At 37.3% G+C, this 21,993-nt stretch overlaps 2 protein-coding genes across 6 annotated transcripts in view; one reads left to right on the forward strand and one right to left on the reverse strand.

Annotated features, from left to right (window-relative positions):
• Window positions 1-9,185, forward strand: part of cyst (rho guanine nucleotide exchange factor 18 cysts) — a 1,099,804-nt gene extending 1,090,619 nt beyond the window's left edge. Inside the window, 7 exon segments of the mRNA XM_067081809.1 lie at window positions 94-197; window positions 940-1,133; window positions 1,958-2,135; window positions 2,512-2,776; window positions 4,123-4,306; window positions 5,389-5,548; window positions 6,041-9,185. Coding sequence (XP_066937910.1) covers window positions 94-197; window positions 940-1,133; window positions 1,958-2,135; window positions 2,512-2,776; window positions 4,123-4,306; window positions 5,389-5,548; window positions 6,041-6,807 — 1,852 coding nt within the window. The 3' untranslated portion in view covers window positions 6,808-9,185.
• A 6,529-nt stretch (window positions 9,186-15,714) lies between these two features.
• Window positions 15,715-21,993, reverse strand: part of LOC136825426 (uncharacterized) — a 43,240-nt gene continuing 36,961 nt past the window's right edge. For 3 of the 5 annotated variants that reach the window (XM_067081812.1, XM_067081811.1, XM_067081810.1), the window contains exons 2-3: window positions 21,403-21,585; window positions 15,715-17,572 (exon numbers count right to left, since the gene is read on the reverse strand). In XM_067081812.1, coding sequence (XP_066937913.1) covers window positions 15,913-17,541 — 1,629 coding nt within the window. In that variant the 5' untranslated portion in view covers window positions 17,542-17,572; window positions 21,403-21,585 and the 3' untranslated portion in view covers window positions 15,715-15,912. Of the gene's footprint in view, window positions 17,573-17,811; window positions 17,955-21,402; window positions 21,586-21,993 lie in introns of all 5 variants that reach the window. The other 2 variants (XM_067081814.1, XM_067081813.1) reach the window with 1 other exon arrangement.

The following is a 21,993-nucleotide window of genomic DNA, read 5'->3' on the forward strand; positions in this document are numbered from 1 at the left end:
TTTTTTCATAGTAATATATTTGTTGTGATGATGGGAAATTGTTTTATATAACATTTGCATGTGTTTTTTGAACATTTTCTTTTTTATTAACAGAGAAGCAATAGATCAGTGTCCAGAAGAGGATAACACTGGAGAAGCTTCAGGAGAAATTTCTAAATTACTGGAAGCTAATAGTGAGAAGATCAGGCACATCACTGGTAAGTGTGACTTTTTTGCTATGTAGAAAATGTACATTATTGGATGACTGTAATCATTGGTCATATTTTGCAAGCCACTAATTATGACAATATTCTGTTACTGTATGTCTTGATGTTATTGATAAGTGCAGATTGTATCAGTAATATTTTAATCCTTGATACTACTGTACTACATTATTTCTGACTTTATTGTTCTCCTTTTGGCACTGTAAAAAAGTTAAGTTTTAAACATTTCCATTATTATGTAATATTTTTGAACGTAAGAATTCACAATTAGAACAAAATTCTGATTATATGATAAAGTAAACTTAACAAATTACCCTTTTACAGACTTGATAAATTCTTTTCATTAAAATTAACTGTTGGAGTCTAGTCACTGGGTATTCTTGCAATTTTGTACCAGTATAACCATTGTGTGGTGTAACAACCTGCAAGTATGGAAGTATTGTACTGTAATACAAAAACTTTAGGCAGCTTATTTCAATTATAGTAGTTCTGTAAATCCTTTAACTAATAAATGTCAGTAACACAGTTGTTTATAATTAGTATCAGTTACAGGCTTTGCAGTCAGTTAAGCAGTTGCTCCAGAAAAATTTTTGGTGCAATCATAATTTTGAAAAAGATTACAAAATAATGCAAAGTATTAGATATTTCAAATATTAGATGATTTTTTTGCATCCCAAAGACTTTTACAGTGAATTTTAAATTTTTTGTTTAACTTGTCTTTTATTCTTTATTGCAGGTATTCTTCAGCATAAAGACAAAGAACTTGCAAGATTATGTGAGGATAAGATGAACCTTGTCATAGAACTATTAGATATCTTGAATGACCAAGGGTAGATTTCCGAAGGGGTCTCCTCAGACTACAGAGCACTACTGGATGAGCATCAGCTTGATTACAATACTGCAAGGGACCTTCAAATAAATTCAATAAATGTAAGGAACTTCAGTTCTGTAAATTAATATTTTTATGATCTTATTGTCATTGCCATTAGTATTCAGTATTATTTTAATGCATTTAAAGTATAATTATAGAAGTAAAAATGGTTACCCTCATGTGTCAGAATTAAAAGCACTAATAGATAAATGTAAAATTGTTTTCAGTTTTGTTACTGATAAAATGGTTTGGTCTTCTTACTTTAACAAAACTAAACTTCTACAAATTAGGTTTTTGTTTTACTACCTTTTCATATGTCTAAATTTGCATATCTCTCTTGTAAACTGAATAATAAATATAAAACCAGTTCAAGGTGTATTTCAGGCTATAAATTATGTGACATTGCTGTTAGCCATCAGATATCTTGAATGACCATGAGTAGGATATATGAAGGGGTCTTTGAGACTTAGCAGAACACCAGAATATGCTGTGTTGTACAAATCTGTCTTTATACAGTTGTGAAACACTTCTTGCAATGTGTTGGGACACTATCCATTTATGTATCACTGTGTGTGCCCTGTTTCTGTACCATACAGATGTATCTCTATTTTCTTTATGTGAATATACAATAAGTATACAATATTTTTTATTTTAGTTACAGCATAGGAGACTTAACTCATGAATAAATGCTTTTTATTGTTTATTTTTATTGCCATAAGTTACTATTTACTTTTTTTTTATTTTTATTTCTATATGTTACCACTTACTTTTTCATTTTTGTTGATATAAATTACCATTTATTTTTGAGTAATTCAATCACTTTCACCTGTTTTAAATGATCAAACTTACAATAAATTGCTATGTTGTCTATTCTTCTCTGCAGGAGGCTCTTAGACTAGTAAGTGGTGCTTGTGGTTGGGGCACAAATCTTGCACGGTCAGTCAGTTCAGTTGGAGAACATCAAAGTGATGCTTATGTATCTCCTAGCTTACCTAAACGCGCCGAGACGTTTGGAGGGTTTGACAACCCCAATAAGGATGCTTCAGGACATGCCACAAAACGTATGTAGCATTAAATGGGCTGTAATTCAGCATCTGTTTTGGAATATTTGTACCTGGTAATGGCAGCTTTTAACTCACTACCTAATAAAATTTACATTTCTGAGGGTACAAGGAATTGCTTTATGTAATTAATGGGGTGATCACAAAATTTTTTTTTATACAATTGATTATAAAAGTTATAGCCGCTTGGATATAAATGACATGATTTTCAGTTATCATAGCCTGCTGCTGTACGTCTACACAAATGCGATCGGTTTGTGGTGGAATGTAGGATTATGTAAGCATAAGTTGGCACATTAAGCACTGATATACCCTATGAATGTCATGTTTGAATCATTTTACATAATTAAAATAATGTCTTTTCTCATACTGATAGAATCTGGTGGCAAAAAGAAGAAGGATAGCCGGTTATCCCTAACTTCAACAGGAACAACAGATAGTGATGTAATGGAAAGTCTAAAGAACCGTCGCCCAAGTGGAAGTACCCTTGCAGTTCGAACATCTCAAGACAATCTTAGTATTGGGTCTACAATGTCAGATTCTGTCACTCAGCAACAGCAACAGGCTCTTGCAGCAAAGCTCATATATTGGTTACAAACATCTTTAGTGTTGAGTCAACATCATTTAACACAGTATGACATGTAAGTAAAGTATTGATTTGGTTAATTTTTCCTATTTTTGTGTTATTATGTTAGTATTATTCATGACAATCTTGCATTCCTCTGGAACAAACCAATCGTGACAATTGTGCATTCTTCTGGAGCAAGCCAAAAGGTTATTGATACGGCCAATAAGCTTCTACAGGATAAAATTCCCAGGCTACTGAATGCAGAATGAAACTTGTACAGAACAGGAAGATGGTAGAAAAATTGAATACTGATAAAAATGACTTTGTAAGAGTTGTGTGTAGTCCCTGGGAAAATTATTTTTACTTATACCAATTGGGGGATGAATTTAAGTGGGGTTTGAAATGCCCTTTATCTAGTCTTGGCACCATGGAAACAAAGGATAAACATTACTTGACTCAGGTAACAGCTGTCAGTCCACTTTTGGGAGGCTACAAAAAAATAAAGGGAGAAAGCTTGGCAATTGAGGGATAAAGTCACCTTACCAAGTACTGTACAGTAATCAAAGAGCTTGTTCTCACAAAATTAATGGGAGAAGTTGTCTATTTGTCATTCATCATACTATATTAGACCACTTCAGATTTCTTCAGGATGAATTTACCTCACTTCTCCTGGCAGATTTACAGGGAACAGTCATACTTCACCGTCTTGAGGTTGAAATCTCTATGGATATTCTTAGCAGACTCTTTTTGAGGCAAAATGACAATTAGCCATCATAGTATATAATATTTGAGGCAGAACTGCATTAAACATTCATATCCCATCCTTTTCAAAACTGCATTGAACATTTGTTTTCACATCAAGGCAGACTTGCATTGAGCCTTCTTAACATATTCTTCTTTTGCATTGAGCCTTCTTAAAATATTCTTCTTAGGGTTATTTTGCATCATCAGTTATATTTCATCCTTTCTGGGGCAAAATTACAATGAAGCCATACCATTTCATAAATGTCAGTGACGGTTTTAGAATGGTGTTGGTAGTATCTTTTAAATTACAAATTATATGAACATTTTTATTTGCTGTAAAATACTTGTGGGATATATTTTATATATATTATGAAAGTACTTTGTACAGCCATTGTATAAATTAGTACAATGAACACAAATAATGAATCAACATATATTCTGTGTGGAAGACAGAAATAATATTTAAAAGCAGAAATGTGTTGCTTTAGAACAGTATACTGTAAAAGTTAAAAGGATGAAAAGATGAATCATTACAATGAAAATTTTTCAGGAACTGGTTTTGTTTACATGTCCTTATTCAAACAAATGTTTAAGAATTTTAAGTGGTGTATTTTGCCTGGAGTCTCATGGCCATCAATTTTAGCACCAGTCTCATGGTCACTAATTTTATTACAGCCTCAGAACAAAGATGGTAGTCGGTGGGTCATCAGTTGACGGTCGTTTCCGTCACTCCCAGAAATTAGAAGAGCTTCGAAATATTCAAGAGCAGATTAGTCATGAAAGAGCTCAGTGGAATAAAGAGAGAGATGCTCAAGAAAAATGGATATCTGAAAAGAAGTTGGAACTCCAGAAGAAACAGGTGAGAATTTTGTGATGTTGAAATCCAGTGTAGGCTTTTGCCTCACACAAATAGTAAGTGGTCCAACCTGTTGTGGTGTGCTGTGCAAATAGCTTCTGAGAACACAGGAACACATTTTTAACTGAACAGTATATATATCCTGTTCAGTCCTCAGATAGACCAGTTATTCATTATGTGTAATGGCATATTATATTAATACAGTAGTGCATTATGTGTATTGTTCTGTTCAGATAGATATACAAGTGAAACTGTAGTACTTTTCATATGATATGTGTACTATATTTCAAGATAATCAGTGATTTGTGAGTTTGAGTCAACTTTTTTTTTTTTTTTTTTTCATAAGTAAAGCTTTGCATTATTATTCTGTGGACTTGCCTTTAGAAATAACTCAACAGTACAACGAATTTCTTTTCTAAATATTCTTCATGTAGCCTAGCATAAAAGATTTAGAACTTAAAATGTTTGGTCTAATAACTGGTACAAAGCTTCAGACTGTCCATCCTTGCAGCAAAATACAAATTTTTCATTAGGATCACATTTAAGTTTTATGATTAAACAAAATATCTGCAGTTTGTAAAGGGTTGTAAAAGCAGTAATGTATTTAGGTTGCCATACAGGAAACTGGAGGATTATTTAAAAATGGCCTATAATGCAAAACATTTTTTGAGTTGTATGCTTTTAATGTATTTCATTCATGTCATTCTGTGATACAATGAATATAAAATCACATTAAAGTTTTTGAGGCGCTCAGAAAATTTTTGAAACTCGATAAGACTTGGAGGTAGTTTTCAGGATGGTCAGACTTGGTTGTTTCAGTTAGTCTTTAGGATATTTTTCTTATATCCCAACGATACTTTCCAAATTTTTTTTCAAGTTTTAACTTGAGAGGATAGATTAGATTCTGACATTTTTTTCAGATATCTTTACATTTTGCATTTTTTTTAAGTTAATGTAATGAAAAATTTTTATTTAATCTCAGATGTAAATTATTTATAGATTGCAGTGCAATTTCTTCTTATTTGCATTTTCTTTCATACATACAATGCGCAGAGTAAACTGACAATTGTTTGTGGGTATTATAGGAGGATTTGCGGATGAATGAACAAGACATCACTCAACAACGGGAGCTCCTGTATAGGAAATTAGAAGCTCTTAAAGCTCAAGGTATCATCTTGAGTCCTACTTTAACTGTGCTTACTACTGCTCCACCTTCCCACTCTGTCCATGATGAACACCATACAGGTGAGTTTTCTCGAGTGATTTTGATTACAGAACTTTAGTCTAATACAGGTGGGTACTTGCGCAGTTTTGATTGTGCATTTGTGATCATTTCAATACACAGGCATCCCCGTACCATCCCACTAATTGTACTTGTGTTATAATGCCATGTGAAGGTATGGAAGACAAAGTTGTCTAAAGTTCGTTACTTTGTAATGAATTCTGTACCATATTTTCAAATTGAAATCATTGCAATATATCTATTTCATACTGTAGAATTGTTTTCACAATTTGGATATTTAGAGAAATATTTAGTTTTCTCCCTTCTCTTAGAAATTATGCACTAAGCACTTTGATGCAATTGAAACAAGGGATCTGTTCCCAAACATTTTAGTTTTTAGGCATTACCATTTTTCAGACCAAGAATAAGTATTGCTTGACTATGTCTCATTGTATCAATGATTGTTTTTTTTTTAAGTTGTTGTACTATGTATCTGACAGTTTTTTACCTTGCAGGAAATGTAATTGCGGGTGCTGGAGATGGTGGGCAATCATCTCAGGGATCTCCGCACAGTTCTCCACCAAGTGCTGCCCCAGCTAGGATGCGCACAGATCCTAAGCATAGGAATTCCACAGCTGGTGTTGCTAGTTTAATTAAGAGAGATTCAAATCAGTCATTACCTACACACTTAATATCAGCAGCTAATCAGCAGAAAGCATCCATATCAGTAAAGCAACAGTTACCTATGAAACTAGCTAAACTCGGAAGCAGTAGCAGTACAGGTTCTTCCTCAGGTAGTGGTGGTGGGGGAGCATCGTCTCCCAGCCAAGATCGTATCGAACATCATCGGACACATGTAAGTCCTGGAGCTAGTGGAGTGGTACAGATGTTACCTTTAAAACTGAGCCAAGGACCAGATGAGAAAAAAGGGTCACGGATGACTGTGGGGTACCAGAGATTAGCATCTCCTCCCCCTTCCCTTCATGAACCACCTCCAGGTCCTTCACACCAGCGGACTGGGTCATCTCCAGCGACCTTACAGAATGGATCTCCAATAACTAGTCCTGGAGCATCCACACCCACTGCCACCACCACCGCCCAGGGTGCTCATGCAACCCGCACTAACACTTATCCCAAACTGCCGAGCAAACCTTCCGTGCCGACCCCACGTGCTACCACCACACCAGAGGCATTGCAGGAAGGTTCAGGTGTGGGATCTGCAGCACGCCCAGGTCATCGCATTAAAGACCCTGTTACCAACCAGGACATCATATTCTTCTAAAGAGCTTTATTCAAGATAGCTTTTTAAGGTTCTTTTAGGCTCAGTGATATGACTATTAGGCATTTTTTTGATGGGCAGAATGGTCATATCCCTGTCAGACGTGATTAGCATCTATCCCTGTGATTAAGGCATTCCTTCCTTTATACACACACCACCACTGTTACATGCCCTTTAGTGTTTGTTATTATAGGTGTGATGTTATGCTGCGGGTCTGGATAATGTACATAAAATATTGTATTTGCACACTGTCTTCCTGCTACCGGTAAACTGCACTGGTGGAAGCTCGCACTCGTGTGATAGATGCACCCCCATTAAATCCTTGGCATATGCTGCTTACATAATGTATGAGGACAGTGGAACAGTATTCTTATTCTATACAGTAATAGTTTTTATATAAGGTAGAAAATGGAGCGAATGTTGTAAAAAAAAAATATTTGATTGAAATGAGTGACTATTTTTACATAAGCATGAATGTTGTGACTGATTGCACATTCCTGTGGCCTTTACTGCCCCATGTAGGGAAGGGAGCAGCCTCGAGGGGAGAGAGGCTGCTCGCCCTCTTAAATGCATTAATGTGCGGGCTGCCTCAGGTGGTTCAAGAACAGCTAAGCTGTTCTTCTTTTAGTCAGATTATTTTATCTAGTTTTTTTATACGCATTTTTGTATAATTTAATAGAATTTTATTTATAGATAGTGTACTTAATGAAATCCCATGTAGCCAGGATGGCAGTGTGTACATTCCAAAGAATAATTATTTCCATGTTGTGTTTGCTATATGTTAGCCCAGATGGAACATAGGGTATCCTAATAACTACCATGTATCTAGAATCCATAGTTTTCCTAAAGCTCAATGTTTATCAGTCGAACTTCCAGGCAATGCTAGCAAAATAACATGAAAATTGTGTATAGTCATCATAACAGTGTTGAGACTGGGTTTAAAATTGTGCTGAATGTTTAGGTCATTGTACAGTGTAATTATTTTGGCCAGCACAAACACTCTTGGGGGTCATTTTTTGCCCAGTATATAGATACAATTTTGATCTTTTGTACAGTTATGTATATCAGTGAAGTAATTGAGAGAAATTTATTACTGTTGAGAATGTTCAAATTATGATCCTCATAGAAGAAAGCATTAAGAGATACTATAATCAGTCCATAAATGTGACATATCAGCAAAAATAAAACTTTCATTTGTGAAGACTTGACAAAAACTATTTCACTTGAAGTATTCAAGGAAAATGGGACTTGTCAAGTAATGTCAATTCGATTTTGCTAGTTTGTCACACCGTAGTACCTCGACTAGACTTGGAAGAATAGGTAAAGGTTGCTGAAGTCTTTGTTACTTTTATAGAGAGTTTGCCACTTTTTAAAATACGAATACGGAGTACAGAATTATTTTTACTTTGTATTGAATCTACTTTTGGGCATGGTATTCATTGTATGGCTTATTTGTCTTTTAAAAAAGTAACATGAGCCAACAGATTTTATCACTTTTCCAGATCGTGTTCATATTTGGTCTTCCATACCATTACTGATTTAGCTTCCTAGAGCAATCAGTATTTCCAATTTTCAAAGCTTGAGTTGTGGAGTCTGTTACTATGTATAATTTCTTTTTAGTTATTTATGGCGTAATCATTTTCAGACGAGGTAATTCTAGTCTTCATTTTCCATTTGCATTCATTTATTTATTGGTAGATCTAAGAGCCCTGTCTGTTTCTGGACATCTTTGATATGATTGAAGTATTTTAACTTATTTCAAAGGTAGCCACTGAAACCTAAGTCTACCTATGTTACACAAGGCAACTCTCAAACTAAGGTATAGTTCAGCTTCCCAGTCTATCAAAAAATACATTCCATTTTTGCTGGATTTCAGAAATATTACATTAGGACTAACCACTATTCTTGTCCACTAGAATAGCGTTCTAAGTTCCGGGGGATATCAAGCTTTTCTCTATTATACTCCTTACTCTGTTGCAGGTACTTCATCTTTATGTAAATGAAGTTGTATTTTCCTATTGAATCTTTACTTGCAGATAAAAACATTTCTGCCAAATAGTCTCAAGATCTGTAAAACTGGTGCTTTAACTAGTCGGTGGGAAAAACTTCAACTTTAACTTCATAAAGTGACTATCTGGAACCAGTCATTGTGGGTTTAATGTGTTATTTCTGATGTCCTGAGTATTAATTATTAATGCTAGGCATTAACAGAATTTGGAGTCAGTTTGGCAGCATGTGATACAGTAATTACCAGAGAACATGACTCGGTAATGACATCCAAGAGGTTGATCTGATAATAGCTTTTGCAGTTAAGCATAAAGCATTTTAATACATTTATTTTGTGAATAGAAGTCCAAGAAATAAAATGTTTATCATGTTAAGGTGTTAGATTTTTTTTACCTTCAATTTAACATGAAACAAATAAGCTTTTACTATAAAATACCACATTTTTCAAGTAATTTGTATTTTCCTTAAGTATAAAAACCATCACCTTCTATGTTGCGCGGAGTGGAAATGGTCGTTGAAACTTCCTAACAAGCTGGTTAACTGGAAGTAGGTAGGTGAGTGGGGGAAACCCCCCTACTCACCCGCAGTAAGGTAGCACTTTTTCCTTCAGCATCAGGAGCCATGTGGGGTGGCTGTGGTGGGATTATGATAAAGGGTTCTTGTTTGCATACCTTGGAAAAATACAAATTATTTGAAGTTCCTATGGAAATACAAAACATCTCTGTTATTTGAGATATTCTCATTGGATGGGAGAGTACTCTCTCAACTAACCGACACACTGAATCTCCATCCAGAAATGTCATGCTCCTGGTCACAATTGTGAGCAGAGGAATAAAGAATCCTATACAATCTGGCCTAAGGATGCAAGAAGATTAAGAGAGCCCTAAGGCAGTGAGATGTGTAAACTCTCTATGAAAACTTCAGAGAACCAAGTGCTACCCTAAAAATATGGTAGTATAAGTAGCATGTAGATCAACCACAAACTGATGGGCTCAGATAATAACTTCAAACCTCCTACCCCACCAAATTAGAAAGGAGTGCAGAGGGAGTCACACCTTATGACCCAAAGCTCTAATATAAGATATTCGATTGTGAAGTCTACCTGCATAGCCATTCCAGCACAATGCTTTGAACTGGTAGATAATCCATTTGCAGACAAAACAGGTACTTCTGGAGGATTGATGGAAATGCATCTGAAGATATGCATCCTTCAGATCCACTGAAAGCATAAAATCATCATCTTTGATGGAATCAAAAACATGGACAAGTTATTTCATCTGAACTGATTCTTTAACACATAACTCGTTCAACAGGGAGATGTTGATGTGCAGTCTCCAACCCTCAGTTGACTTTGCACCAGGAAAGCCATTGTAAAAAGCTGAAAGACGGGTAGTAGCAAAGGAGTATGGCTTATGCTCAACACTGTTGGGGGTATATTCGGAAGCAAGATGATCACTAAAGAAGACTTCACAGCAATGAGCCCCATAAGAGGGAATGGCAGCAAAAGACAGGTTGCTCAGAATACTGGATGGAAATATTTGCCCATATACTCCAACAAAGTGACCCACAAACATGCACTGCAGTCCCACAAGGGGTGAGCACGATTCATGCATATGTCCACTGTTGGAGAGCATAGGCTGGTCATTCTACTATCGCAGTCATAACACCCTTGGCAAGCCAGGGGAGAACTAATAAGGGAAGAAAGACGGCAGCCCAAGAGGAAGTACCTGAAAGGATTTGGCTGTATTGAAGGCCGAGTAAATTTCCTTTTAATGAAACCAGCGAGCATCATTTGGCATTCTTCCACTTCTGCTGAACTCTCCAGTATGGAGACCAGCCAGCACACTCTTCACAGGACCTACCACTACAGATCAACAAACCTGGTTACACTACCTCACAGACATGCAGTTGCCAAACACCTGCTTATGTGCTTGTTACCTTTTGTTGTTCACTTTTCTTGTTAAAATCGACATTGTACATAAAAACCATACGCACAATAAAACTTGAAAGACGTTTCAACTTTATAGTCAGCAAGAATGCAGCAAGACATGTTAACTGTGGCTAAAGAAAAGGTGCTGACTTGTGGCAAGTCAGTGAACGCCCCCTCCCGACCCTACACCTCCAATTAACTTCCTTCTCATCAAGTTTCAATGACCATTTCCAGCTCATGCAGAGGAATATGCCTACATAAAGATGATTTGCATTTCCATAGGAACAAGCACATTTTTCATACAAACCTACTTATTACAGACAGCCTTATTCCATGCAACAGCTCTCTAGCCATACCAACTTGATGGATCTTGAAAGAAAAACCACTTCATCTTCCCACAAGGTATCGTTCTTTCAAACATGAAAAGCGCAGGGAAGAGAGGAGGGTACTAAAGTTATAATTAATGAGTTTGTAAGAAAAATACCATTATAATAGTTCATAGGCATCTCCACTAATAGACAAAGTAGTTTAAGGACTTACAAAGGCAGCCAGCTAGAACATGGATGGGAAATGAGTGTAATGTAAGTGTTTTTTACAACTGTAGTGCAATTACATAAGATAACATGGCCTCTAAGAAAGCTGTAATTACCAGCAAGGCTGAGCCTGTTGAAGATATCGTGTGTCTGGGCAAGTCTGTCGGCTTTGAGGTCAGTGATGATGATGAGTTAATTGCGAAGTACAAAGAGCTCACTAAAGAGCCACGGAACCTTTAGTGGAAGCAGCAACAGATGAACAACTGAGAAATTGTCTTCAGCAGAGGAGGAGGGTAGGGAGGATGTCTCAAATTCATTAATTAAAGTGCAGTTTTGTTAAAAAAATATCACCCTCACAAATCTATAACAAGCTGGTTTAACCTGCTAAATGACACTGGGAATGTTTTACAACACAGACCAAAACAAACATCAATGGACAGGTTTTGAGTGAGGGAGAAACACAATGAATCTCAAGAAAAAAGCATTATAGAGACAGAAATTGTAGAGACAGAACAGAGAAACAACCACAGAAGCAAGGATGAGTTCCACTACTTAACTCCCTGCAACTGCCTACTTGTATCTGTGAAAGAAGGGGATTGCCACCCTTCTTGCCTGCTTCCTAGGGAGGTGGACAAAAGGGCTGGGAAGTCTCACCACCTTTCTCAGAGGAAAGAGGCTGAGCTACTTGGGTTCTGGAGGAGCAGGCTTCTTCTGTCAACCCAAACGAAGGCTTCGCTAAGCCCTCAGGTTTAGCTGTGGCTGACTTCAAATCTGTAGCTCATGCACCAGGGTTCTGATGGGTCCTGAGGGCTACTCTACTCCAGAATCCCTGCATGCAGAGGCTGAGCAGTGCTTGTGGGAGGTTATTTACTTCAATTGTGAGCAGAATGACCTCAGGGAGGCAACCTTGGCTACGTCCTGCCAACACTCTTGGCTGTGAAGCTGATGAAGGAGGCCAGTAAGCTCCCCTTCCTTGCTGATCTCCTCACACACTCTACCATCTCCATCCTGGAAAAGGATGAACTGATTGAGGTCTGCAAACAGTCACCAAAATGCTTTGGGAATAGGGGGTGACTGTAAAATCCCCGTAACCACCTTTCCTGACACTAGCTAAACTTCCACTGCTACTGCCTGGCCCCGGTAAACTCATCATCTGAAAAGACATCTAGAAGATTATGGCCCAACTGGACACCTGGGTTGGGATAAACACAACTTCTGTCACTGATAGTCTGAGGCACTGGTGGCCAGTTTAAGATTTTAGGCAATAGGAATACTTACAATGTGGAGAAGATTTAGTTGCTCACATGTAAGCTGAGGATGAGCTGCTGTGGATGACAGGATGATAACAGCTGTCCTGGAGATCAGCCATTCACTCAACTCTTTGACAAGGAATTGTGGACATAGGAAAAGCTCTGAGGGATCGGCAACCTGGAGCTCACCAAGGTCAGTGGGTGTAGGAAGATTGAGAGGTTTTTGACAGCTGCATCCCTCTTTTTAAGCACTTCAGTTAGCAGGTACAAGATAATGTGAACAAAGGGGAGTTAGCAGTACAAAAAAAATTTTAAAAAAGAGAATGGAAGCCCTGCCCAGGAAAGAAACACCCAACGGGCCTAGACATCTTTCCGAGCACTCATACTTTCAGACAGGTGAACAATGGTGCCGCTGGGAACCTACTCTTGCCGATTCATGAGAATGCCTTCTCTGTAAAACAAATTGTAGATATCTACTCCCTTTTATGGGTAACATGGAAACGATCTAATACACTAAAAAGAAGCTGGCACACCCTTTGCAATAGCATCAGTTGCAAAGAAGGGGTGACAAGCCTGAGAACACCCCTGAATCTAATAAAACCTTCTCAGTCACTGGTGTGACAAACACATGTGGAAATCCCATGGGACAGTCAGTGCCAAAACTAGTGTCCTAATGTTGCATCTGTGGTAAAACATCCTTACAGATGATGGAAACTGACTTTGTCATCAACAGTTCACATCCATTATAAGACTCATTATCCTTTCATAATTTGGCAACAAGGGTTGAGAAAGGTGTTCAAGGCTGAAGGTACCATAAAACCACTCTAGCACCTTGGCAAATGAATTCTAATCCTTTGGTGGTTTCTCATCAACCCCTTGTCAAAATAATTTAGTCTTGTGGCATCCAATCTTGTCATTTGGATAAGATGCATGGAGTGCTCAGATGTCTCAACAGTCTTGAAAGACCAAGTGGAAGGGTAATGGGAGAAATACAAGGATAATATGCCAGATTTAGGGCAGATGTTACTAGGTGGATCATGCTAGAGTCCATTGACAAGGCACTCAAAGCTCCATGATGGCAACCTGATCAAGAACAACATCTACATCAACTAAAAATGTTTGGCAACACAGCTCTCGAAAGTGATTTTGGTCTTGGCAGTAAACGTGAGAGAGATTGTGACTGCTACAACCCTTGGTGGGAAGAATGCTGTATTAAACGCTCATTGCTCACCTCCTTTAGCTCCCGAGACAAAGAACAATCCGTATGAGAAGGCTTCAAAATACCATGAGAGGGAATGGGATGTACAGTATCTTAGTTCTGATAAAGGAAACCTCGAGTCACTAGGCTGAGTCACGGGATTATCCTAAAGCCATGGCATGACAACGGGAACAGAAACTGGAGGCATAGAAGACAAAGGAATAAAATAATGGTGTTGAATAGCAAGTCTTCCTCCAAGCAGAGGCAACTGAGGTTATGGAGGGGTGTCTAAAACACAATCAGAATGAAGCTCTTGACTGATAATAACTGATCATGAATTGATGCCTTAATAAAAGAAAATACTTGACGCTGAAGACCACCTTAGAAAGCAGTCTGCAAGCTTCCCTAATACCTCAGGACTAAGGAAAGGTGCAGCAGGAGAACAGATCAGCCAAGGTGAGAGCAACATGATTGGTGGCTCAAATGCAGATACTCATTGTCTAACGGACAGGTCCAGAGAGAGAGAGAGATACACACACAAACATCCTGAAAGCAGGAATTCAAAGGGACACCAACAGATGATTTTGAAGTGTGGCACTTATTACATATCTTCTATGCTTGAAGGTAACAAGAGGGGAAAGATATGAAGACAGACAACATACAAAGGATATGCGTCCCCATGGAGTGAAAGGCCACATAGTGCAATCATAGTTACAATGCAATGTGCTGCAGGAGTGTGTAGTCATCTGGCAAGTAGGGAACCTTAAGAAGCTTAAGAGATACCAATACAAGAAGAGGAGCTCCTGGCCTCCTCTTCCTTCTCAGTAGAATGTTGGCCTTAGGGCTTTGCTGAGGAAGCATACTGAGAGTTGAAGCGTTATCCAAATAGATCCGTTCCAGAAGAGCAAGCGTCCAAAGAGACATCAACTGAAAACTTTGGGATATACTGGTTCACAGACCAATTATGGTATGTATCACAAAGCAGGTGAGAACAGTTGAAGGTAAAGATACAAATCAAGGTCTTTGTCAAGCACAGAATAACAAACTAGCTTGCCAAGCAGACCTTGGCAAGGACACTGAAGCCTGGTAATTCACAGGAATAAAAACAAACAACTCTGTGACCTAATCACAACAAAACTTGCTGATCCACAAAACACTGGTATGACAAAAGTCACAAAATTTCAAGACCTGAAGGTAATGGGTTACAGTGTACAAAAAAAAAAAAACTTAATTTTAAAGATGTAAAACTGAAACCCCAAAAGGAACATTAAAGCAGTACACGAAAAACACTACAGAATAGCAAATGTCACAAGAAATTACCTTATACAAAAAATACAAGCCACCCACCCAAATATGAAAATAAATATAAACAGAAACTGAAAGATAATCAGAAATAATAAAGGAACAATGTAAAAGAACCAGGAAACAGAGAATATGCTACAATAAATGCTTCAGTAATCCCAAAGTAATCTGAACACTGGCTTCCAACTACAAAAGACAAAATTATGTAAAACAAGAAAGAAAAAATAAAACAGTTAACACATGAGGTGAATGAAAATGATGAAATATATAATGACAGGACAGTGGACAACTTCATAAAAGTGTTCCGAGATAAGTGATGACTGACTCTCAATTCATGCACAAAAAAAAAGAGAGAAAAGTGGACATTAAATGCAGGTCTGCACACGTGCAGTGGAAGCCTCTAAATCTTGAACTACATGATTTGGTAAGAACTGGGGTATTCCCTGTCCATAGACATATGGCAAAACATGGTTAACGAAATTATGTGGACAAATGCACATTGAAAAAACAACTTCCAAGTTGGAATTAACAAACCCCAGAAACTGGAGATTTATTTACAAAGGAAAACCATACCCAAAACTTAATACATACTGATAACATTATGTGAGACAACTTTCAATGCCTTAACAGCTGATGTAATAAAAATGCCAATTACTTCTTACCCTAAGTAAAAACATAAAAAAAGCCACAGTACTTTAGTATTTATTATAACGTTAAGCAGCTCTCCACAAATATCCATCTTCATATAATTAATGTAATGTTAAAACATAAGAAAATACAAAATGTGGTAACAATATGTTCTGACATCAAGTCATCAGGGAATTATATACCAGGTTCAAGTCCTGGTTACTCTAATCTGTAATTATAACTTAAATCTAATATCACAGGTCAACAGGGAGAGTTATATACTAGATCTAAGTCCCAGTTATTCTTAGCAACAGAATCTATCAGTACACTTAATTCTTCCTCTACGACACTCCAGTTCCCTAGATCTCCTAAACACCTCAGATTTGGACATGCAGATAAAATACACTGAACCGATGTATACGTTAATTTGAATTTGGACAATCTAGCGAAAGATGTAGAATAGCTTTCAGAATCAAGTGCAATAATTACCTTTTCAAGGTTCTCCATACTAACACTTAAATTCTGCAAAAATTCATCAGTCACGGGTAGTGCTTCTTGATAAAAATAAACTTCTTCTGAACAAAATAGCTCCAGCGTCCTAAGTGATGGGCATTTCTCCAGCATAATCTGCAAAAACCTTACATCTATCTCAGCTATTCTATAGAGTTCCAGTGTGTTCAATTTGGGAAAGAAAGTATCCTCTTGTAAAACATCATCACTCTCAACACAATAACAATTCGAGTACAATACTAACTTTTCTAAATTTGGAAACGCAGTACCCAGTGCTCTAATTTTATCGACTCCTACAAGGTCATCACTTTCAGACATAATGAATATTTTCATGCTCGGCATGGGATCCAAAAAATCTAAATCCTCTACCAAATCTGTATGATACTTGTAGAGTTCTATCACCTGTAAACAAGAAAAATTGGCCTGTATCTTTGTCAGTCCCTGGTCAAGATAGGAAGGCAAACCTCCATGATTCCAACAGAGGGATGCATATCTTTTTACATTTGGAAAAATTCTGCCTATGGCTTCGTTCACAACATCATATTCTCCGCCTCTGCAACTTTCTTTATCCCACTCCTCAAACTCGGTCAACTTCAAAGTACACAATTTGCCTATAGCATTTGTGTATTTAATAGCAACCAACCTTGTATCTACATTTCTGATAACATGCAAGTCTGGCATGAACTGGATCATCTTCACAACATTATCTATTACCTCAGGATGTCCTTTAAACTGGGGGAAGACGACAGTTTTCAGTTTCGGACAACCAGCATTCACATTTTCAACAGCACCATAGAGGTACCTTAAGTAGGAGGTACAACCTTCTCCCATTTGCGAATCATACTGTGGATCACCATAAAAGCCTGTTGCTATATCTAAATACTGGATGTTTTGGCAATGACAACCAACTGCTTTTATTATTTGCAAATTCTGCAAACTTGTTACTGTCAGGGATACCAGACTCTTAGACCATGAATAGTTCTGAAACACTGTTTGAGAAAGAATATGTTCAGGATGATTCACACCTATGGGAACCACAGAATTCAACTTATCACAAGTGAGATCTAATTCCTCAATCCATTCACCTCCATGAATGATCATACAGTCTCTTAAAATTTCCAATTGCTTTTCAGAATCCAAATCTAGAATCTCATCAAACACAACCTTGAGCAATTCTTTTCTTGTACGCACAACTGTATATTCAAGGAAGTATGCTCTTGCACTGCTTAGAAGCGAATCTCTTTTAGCTACACTAACCTTTTCATCTTTATCACAATCTATACACTGTGAAACAAGCCCTCTCAAGGACATTACACAGTGTCTTCCATAATACTTCAAGCAAGTTTCAAGCAATGTTGGAATAGGTTTCACAGGTGGCATTGTCTCTCCTGAGCAGTCTTCATGAGGTTATCTGGAAATGTGGGTTAAACATAACATATGATGCATGAACATATCTTATTCATCAATGACTCAATGAGTGACACACAATCAAACTCAAACCCAAAGCTAATAAATGTCACTGGTAATTCTGATGTACTTCATACTTATGACCTAAAAAGGATTATTTTAAAGTATGCTCATATATTTCAAAACCTATAACTCATGTTTCACATTGCCTTAGTCACTCCCAATTGCTGATAAAACACTTACACAGGATACAATGAACAGTTGGCGGTAGCTAGCTCACTGACCACAGGTTAATGTGCAGAAGGAAGGTGCACATACCACCATACAGTGAGCTGCATTTGCTTTCGTTTGATTTTTCTATATAAAATAGAATTTTGCCCAGATAACTGCAAAAAATAGCAACAATTACAAACCATATCCTTTTTCCAGTAGTCTTAAAAGCTATCTATAAGCTGATTTTGAACCATTACATGGGTACAGTGCCATACCTTGAATGTAGGCACTTAATATACAGGTATTGGACAAAAAGCCCTCCCACTTTCCATCTGGATGAATCTCAGTAATTCAAACCAGATCAAATGATGTGTGCAGCCATGAGTTATGCTTTGCCCCATTGCATCTCACAATGTTGTTGGTCAAAGGCAGTATATGAACATACACAAGCACCAAAAGATAGGTGTTAATTTTTCTTTGTCAGTAGGGGTCTATAAACGTCCAAAAAAGATAATTTAGTTTTGGAAATGCTTTTTACTTTTCATTCAGTTGTTAAGGTTTTGCATAAAACTTTATATTCCAGATAAAATTCAAGATAAATGAACTGGAATATGGCTACAAAAGTCTTGTTTACTATCTTATAAAGATCATCTGGATGAAAAAAACAAAGATTTAAACTCGTTTTGAAGAGCTTTGCAAAACAAATTTTTCCAAACTGGCATTTCTGCAGGTATCTCAAAAACCTTACATAGTGGTGCTTCAAAATTTTAGTTCTGTATCACTGAAAGAACATGCCTATACAGTTAAACCTGTATGAATCACTGCATAATTCAATAACATAGCAGCAATGCCCTTTAAAGTTTTATTTATAACAATACAATGCTGGAAGTCATTCACCAGCCGATCAGGATGTTCTGCAATGCTGGAGTGAAGATATGCAGGATTCTGAAAGTTTTTCATAACTCATGGCAAACTTTAGACATTTTTAGGGCAGCAAGAGAAGTCAGTAAAGGTTTCTTCAATAACGCTTCCTGAAAATAGTGGAAGAACAAACTGAGGGCCATGAAGAAGTTCTGATGCATGATAAATTACAGAGACAACAATTTCCCATTGAACTGCTTTTCAAAAAGGAACCTATTTTGACAAAAAAAAAAGTAATTTGTATTTTTCCTAGGTATACCAACCACAGTCTTTTATATTGGAGTATCCTTCAGAGTGAGCTGGGACAGTCGCTGACCTTGGTGACAAGTAGTTAACGGGTGTTTAATGGTGATGAGTGAGGAAATACCACTCACTAACCTACTGTCACTAACTATAACAGCAGTCACTTTTTACTTCAGCCAAAAGGACAAAGCAGGGTGGCTGAAGCAGATTTAATCTATAAAAGGCTCTGGTTTATATACCTAGGAAAAATACATATTACTTTAAAAATTTGTTAATTGTGCCTATAGATATATAAACCATCAAAACGCATACGACAGAGTACCACGCCAAGAGGTTTGAAGGTGCATGTGAGTAAAGGGAACACCGGAGAAGTATGTGAGGTTGGTCCCAGATATGTACGAAGGAGCAAAAACGCAGGTTAGAAGCAGTGTTGGGTTAACTGAATGGATACCAGTAAGAGTTGGTTTACATCAGGGATCTGCTTTAAGTCCATATCTTTTTGACCTGATAATGGATGTGCTATCTCAAGGAATAAGAGATCAATCCCCCCTGGTGCATGTGGTTTGCTGATGCCATTGTGTCTGCAGCACCAACAGAGGGGTAACTGAGTCAAAACTACAGCAATGGAGGAAGGTGCTGGAAGACACAGGTTTAAAGATCAGTAGGAAGCAGACTGAATACCTAAGTTTTAATGAAGATCAAGAATACGTGATTAGTATGGAAGGGACAAGGTTGAACCAAGTAGAAAAATTTAAGTATCTTGGTTCAACAGTGGCTGATGATGGAAATTTGGATGTAGAAATAACACACCGAGTGCAGGCTGGATGGAAAAATTGGAGAAAGATGTCAGGTGTCTTGTGTGACTGCAGAATCAATACAAAGATTAAAGGAAGAGTGTGTAAGATAGTAGTGAGACCAGCTTTGATGTATGGTGCAGAAACATGGCCGGTAAAGAGAGTGCATGAGAAGAAATTGGGTGCGGTAGAGATGAAAATGCTCAGGTGGATGTGTGGAGTAACATAAATGGACAGGTTCAAAAATGAAAGAAGAGGAACTACTAAAATCTTAGAACTATTAATGAAGGCCCAGGAAAGAAGACTTCAGTGGTATGGCCATGTGAGGAGAAGGGATGAGACACATGTAGGGAGGAAAGTGATGCAGATGGAGGTGCCTGGTGGGAGAGCAAGAGGAAGACCAAAGCAAAGGTGGATGGATATAGGTAGAGAAGATCCGAGAGACAAACAATTGTCAGAGAACAATGCGTTTGACTGAGCCAGGTGGAGGAAAGCTGTCAGAAACATCGACCCCACATAGAAGTGGGAAAAGATGCAGAAAGAGAAAAGATATATAAACCATCACCTTTTATGTAGGAGACTTACTCCTCAGGTGGTAGGTCATCTCTGACAACTGAGTGGAGTTGAATCCAACCCAGAAACGTCCTGCAACCAGGGTATGCAGTGACCCCTGTTTTTTCCTAACAGGTCTTGCATAAGGATTGCAGAGCGGCAAGCCCTGGGCCTGAGTGTATCACTGGTTGAGAGAGATCACTCAAGGAACAAAAATCATTGTAGAACCATAAAAACCCTCGTAAGGGAATTCAAGATAGGAGGCAGCTAATTCTGACTAATATCAAGTACAGTACTGTACATACTGCAATTGGATTGGGAAAACACAAATGGAGTACATGGCATCCATTACTATGGAAATAACTACCAGTTAACACAAAGTGAAACATTCACAGAGAATATGCAAAAGAATATTCCTTACAAGCCCAAACTTATAGTTAGTTCACATAAAGACAGCATTCTAAATGAAGGTTAGCACAATTGGAGGAAGAGTAACAATAATGCAATTAAATGCATTAATTCAGTCTAAAAACTGAAAGCAAAAAAAGAATGAACACTGAGGGAAAAAGAGTGACAAAAATGAAGCACACAGTAAATGTTATGGCAAAAAGAATATCAACTGAAATCCATGCTTAGGGTATAGTTCAGTATCATAAATATAAAAAACTGGAGATATGCATTACTGAAAAGATTATGAATAGTAACATAAATGGCATTACTCACTGGGAAGCATCAGCAATATGGGATAAAGCCAACCATAGCAAAAAGGTGTGAAAAGGAACTCGTCAAAACCTTACAACCATTAAGGGAGGGGGAGAAGAAAGCACTTGTGAATTCCTTAGAAAAGTGAATGTAAAAATTCACAATTCAAGCTACACAAAAAAATGAGATGCTGTAGCTACACAGTAGACTGACTGCTGGGCATGCATGATGGACCCTTTCTTCTTTTGATAATGCTTCAAATCTGTGTACAGTAGGTGGGTTTATTTTACACGGAATGCAGCTAATTATAATTTATGGATTCTTCTATAACAATCATAACTTCAACATTTCAAAGCATATAAAACTGCCTGTCAACTGCCTTATGGCTATTTGCAAGCTCTCAACCTACCCCTGCTTGATGAGGTGTACGTCTGCTAATTTTGGCACTTGGGTCATATCTGATGCCACATCTAGTTGTCATAAATTGGGCAGCAACAGCCTTTCCTTCATTACCTTCCACAGTCTTGGTCGAGAGTTCATCTACTTGTGGGTGCATTCAGGCACATGTCGTCTTCTTTTGACATTTTTTAAGCTGGAACGAGTAAATTACAATTAAACATTCTTTATGCAATGTATTTGTTCCCTGCTTTCTGAATTTTCAATTTCATATCCATTTTTATCAAACTTTCCAAGATGCTGTAGCAATTGTCTGATTTTGTGAACATATCTGGCATCGTAACTGTCAATGCTAAATGTAACAAATTGATTATATTTATGTGGAATTCATTATATTTATATGGAAGCCAAAATACACGAATCACTGACCCTAAAAACATACATATATTCCATGTATACTAATTATAAATACTTTCACCATTTAACATTATGCAATTATATGCAGTATAGTATATAAATCTTATGACAACATTCACTATAGAGCATTCTAAAATTACTGTTAAATCACTAAACATCCTATACTAATCTGCAACCAAATCCTCTT

The sequence above is a fragment of the Macrobrachium rosenbergii genome, chromosome 37 (genome assembly GCF_040412425.1).
Source record: "Macrobrachium rosenbergii isolate ZJJX-2024 chromosome 37, ASM4041242v1, whole genome shotgun sequence".
NCBI classification, from domain to species: Eukaryota; Metazoa; Arthropoda; class Malacostraca; order Decapoda; family Palaemonidae; genus Macrobrachium; species Macrobrachium rosenbergii.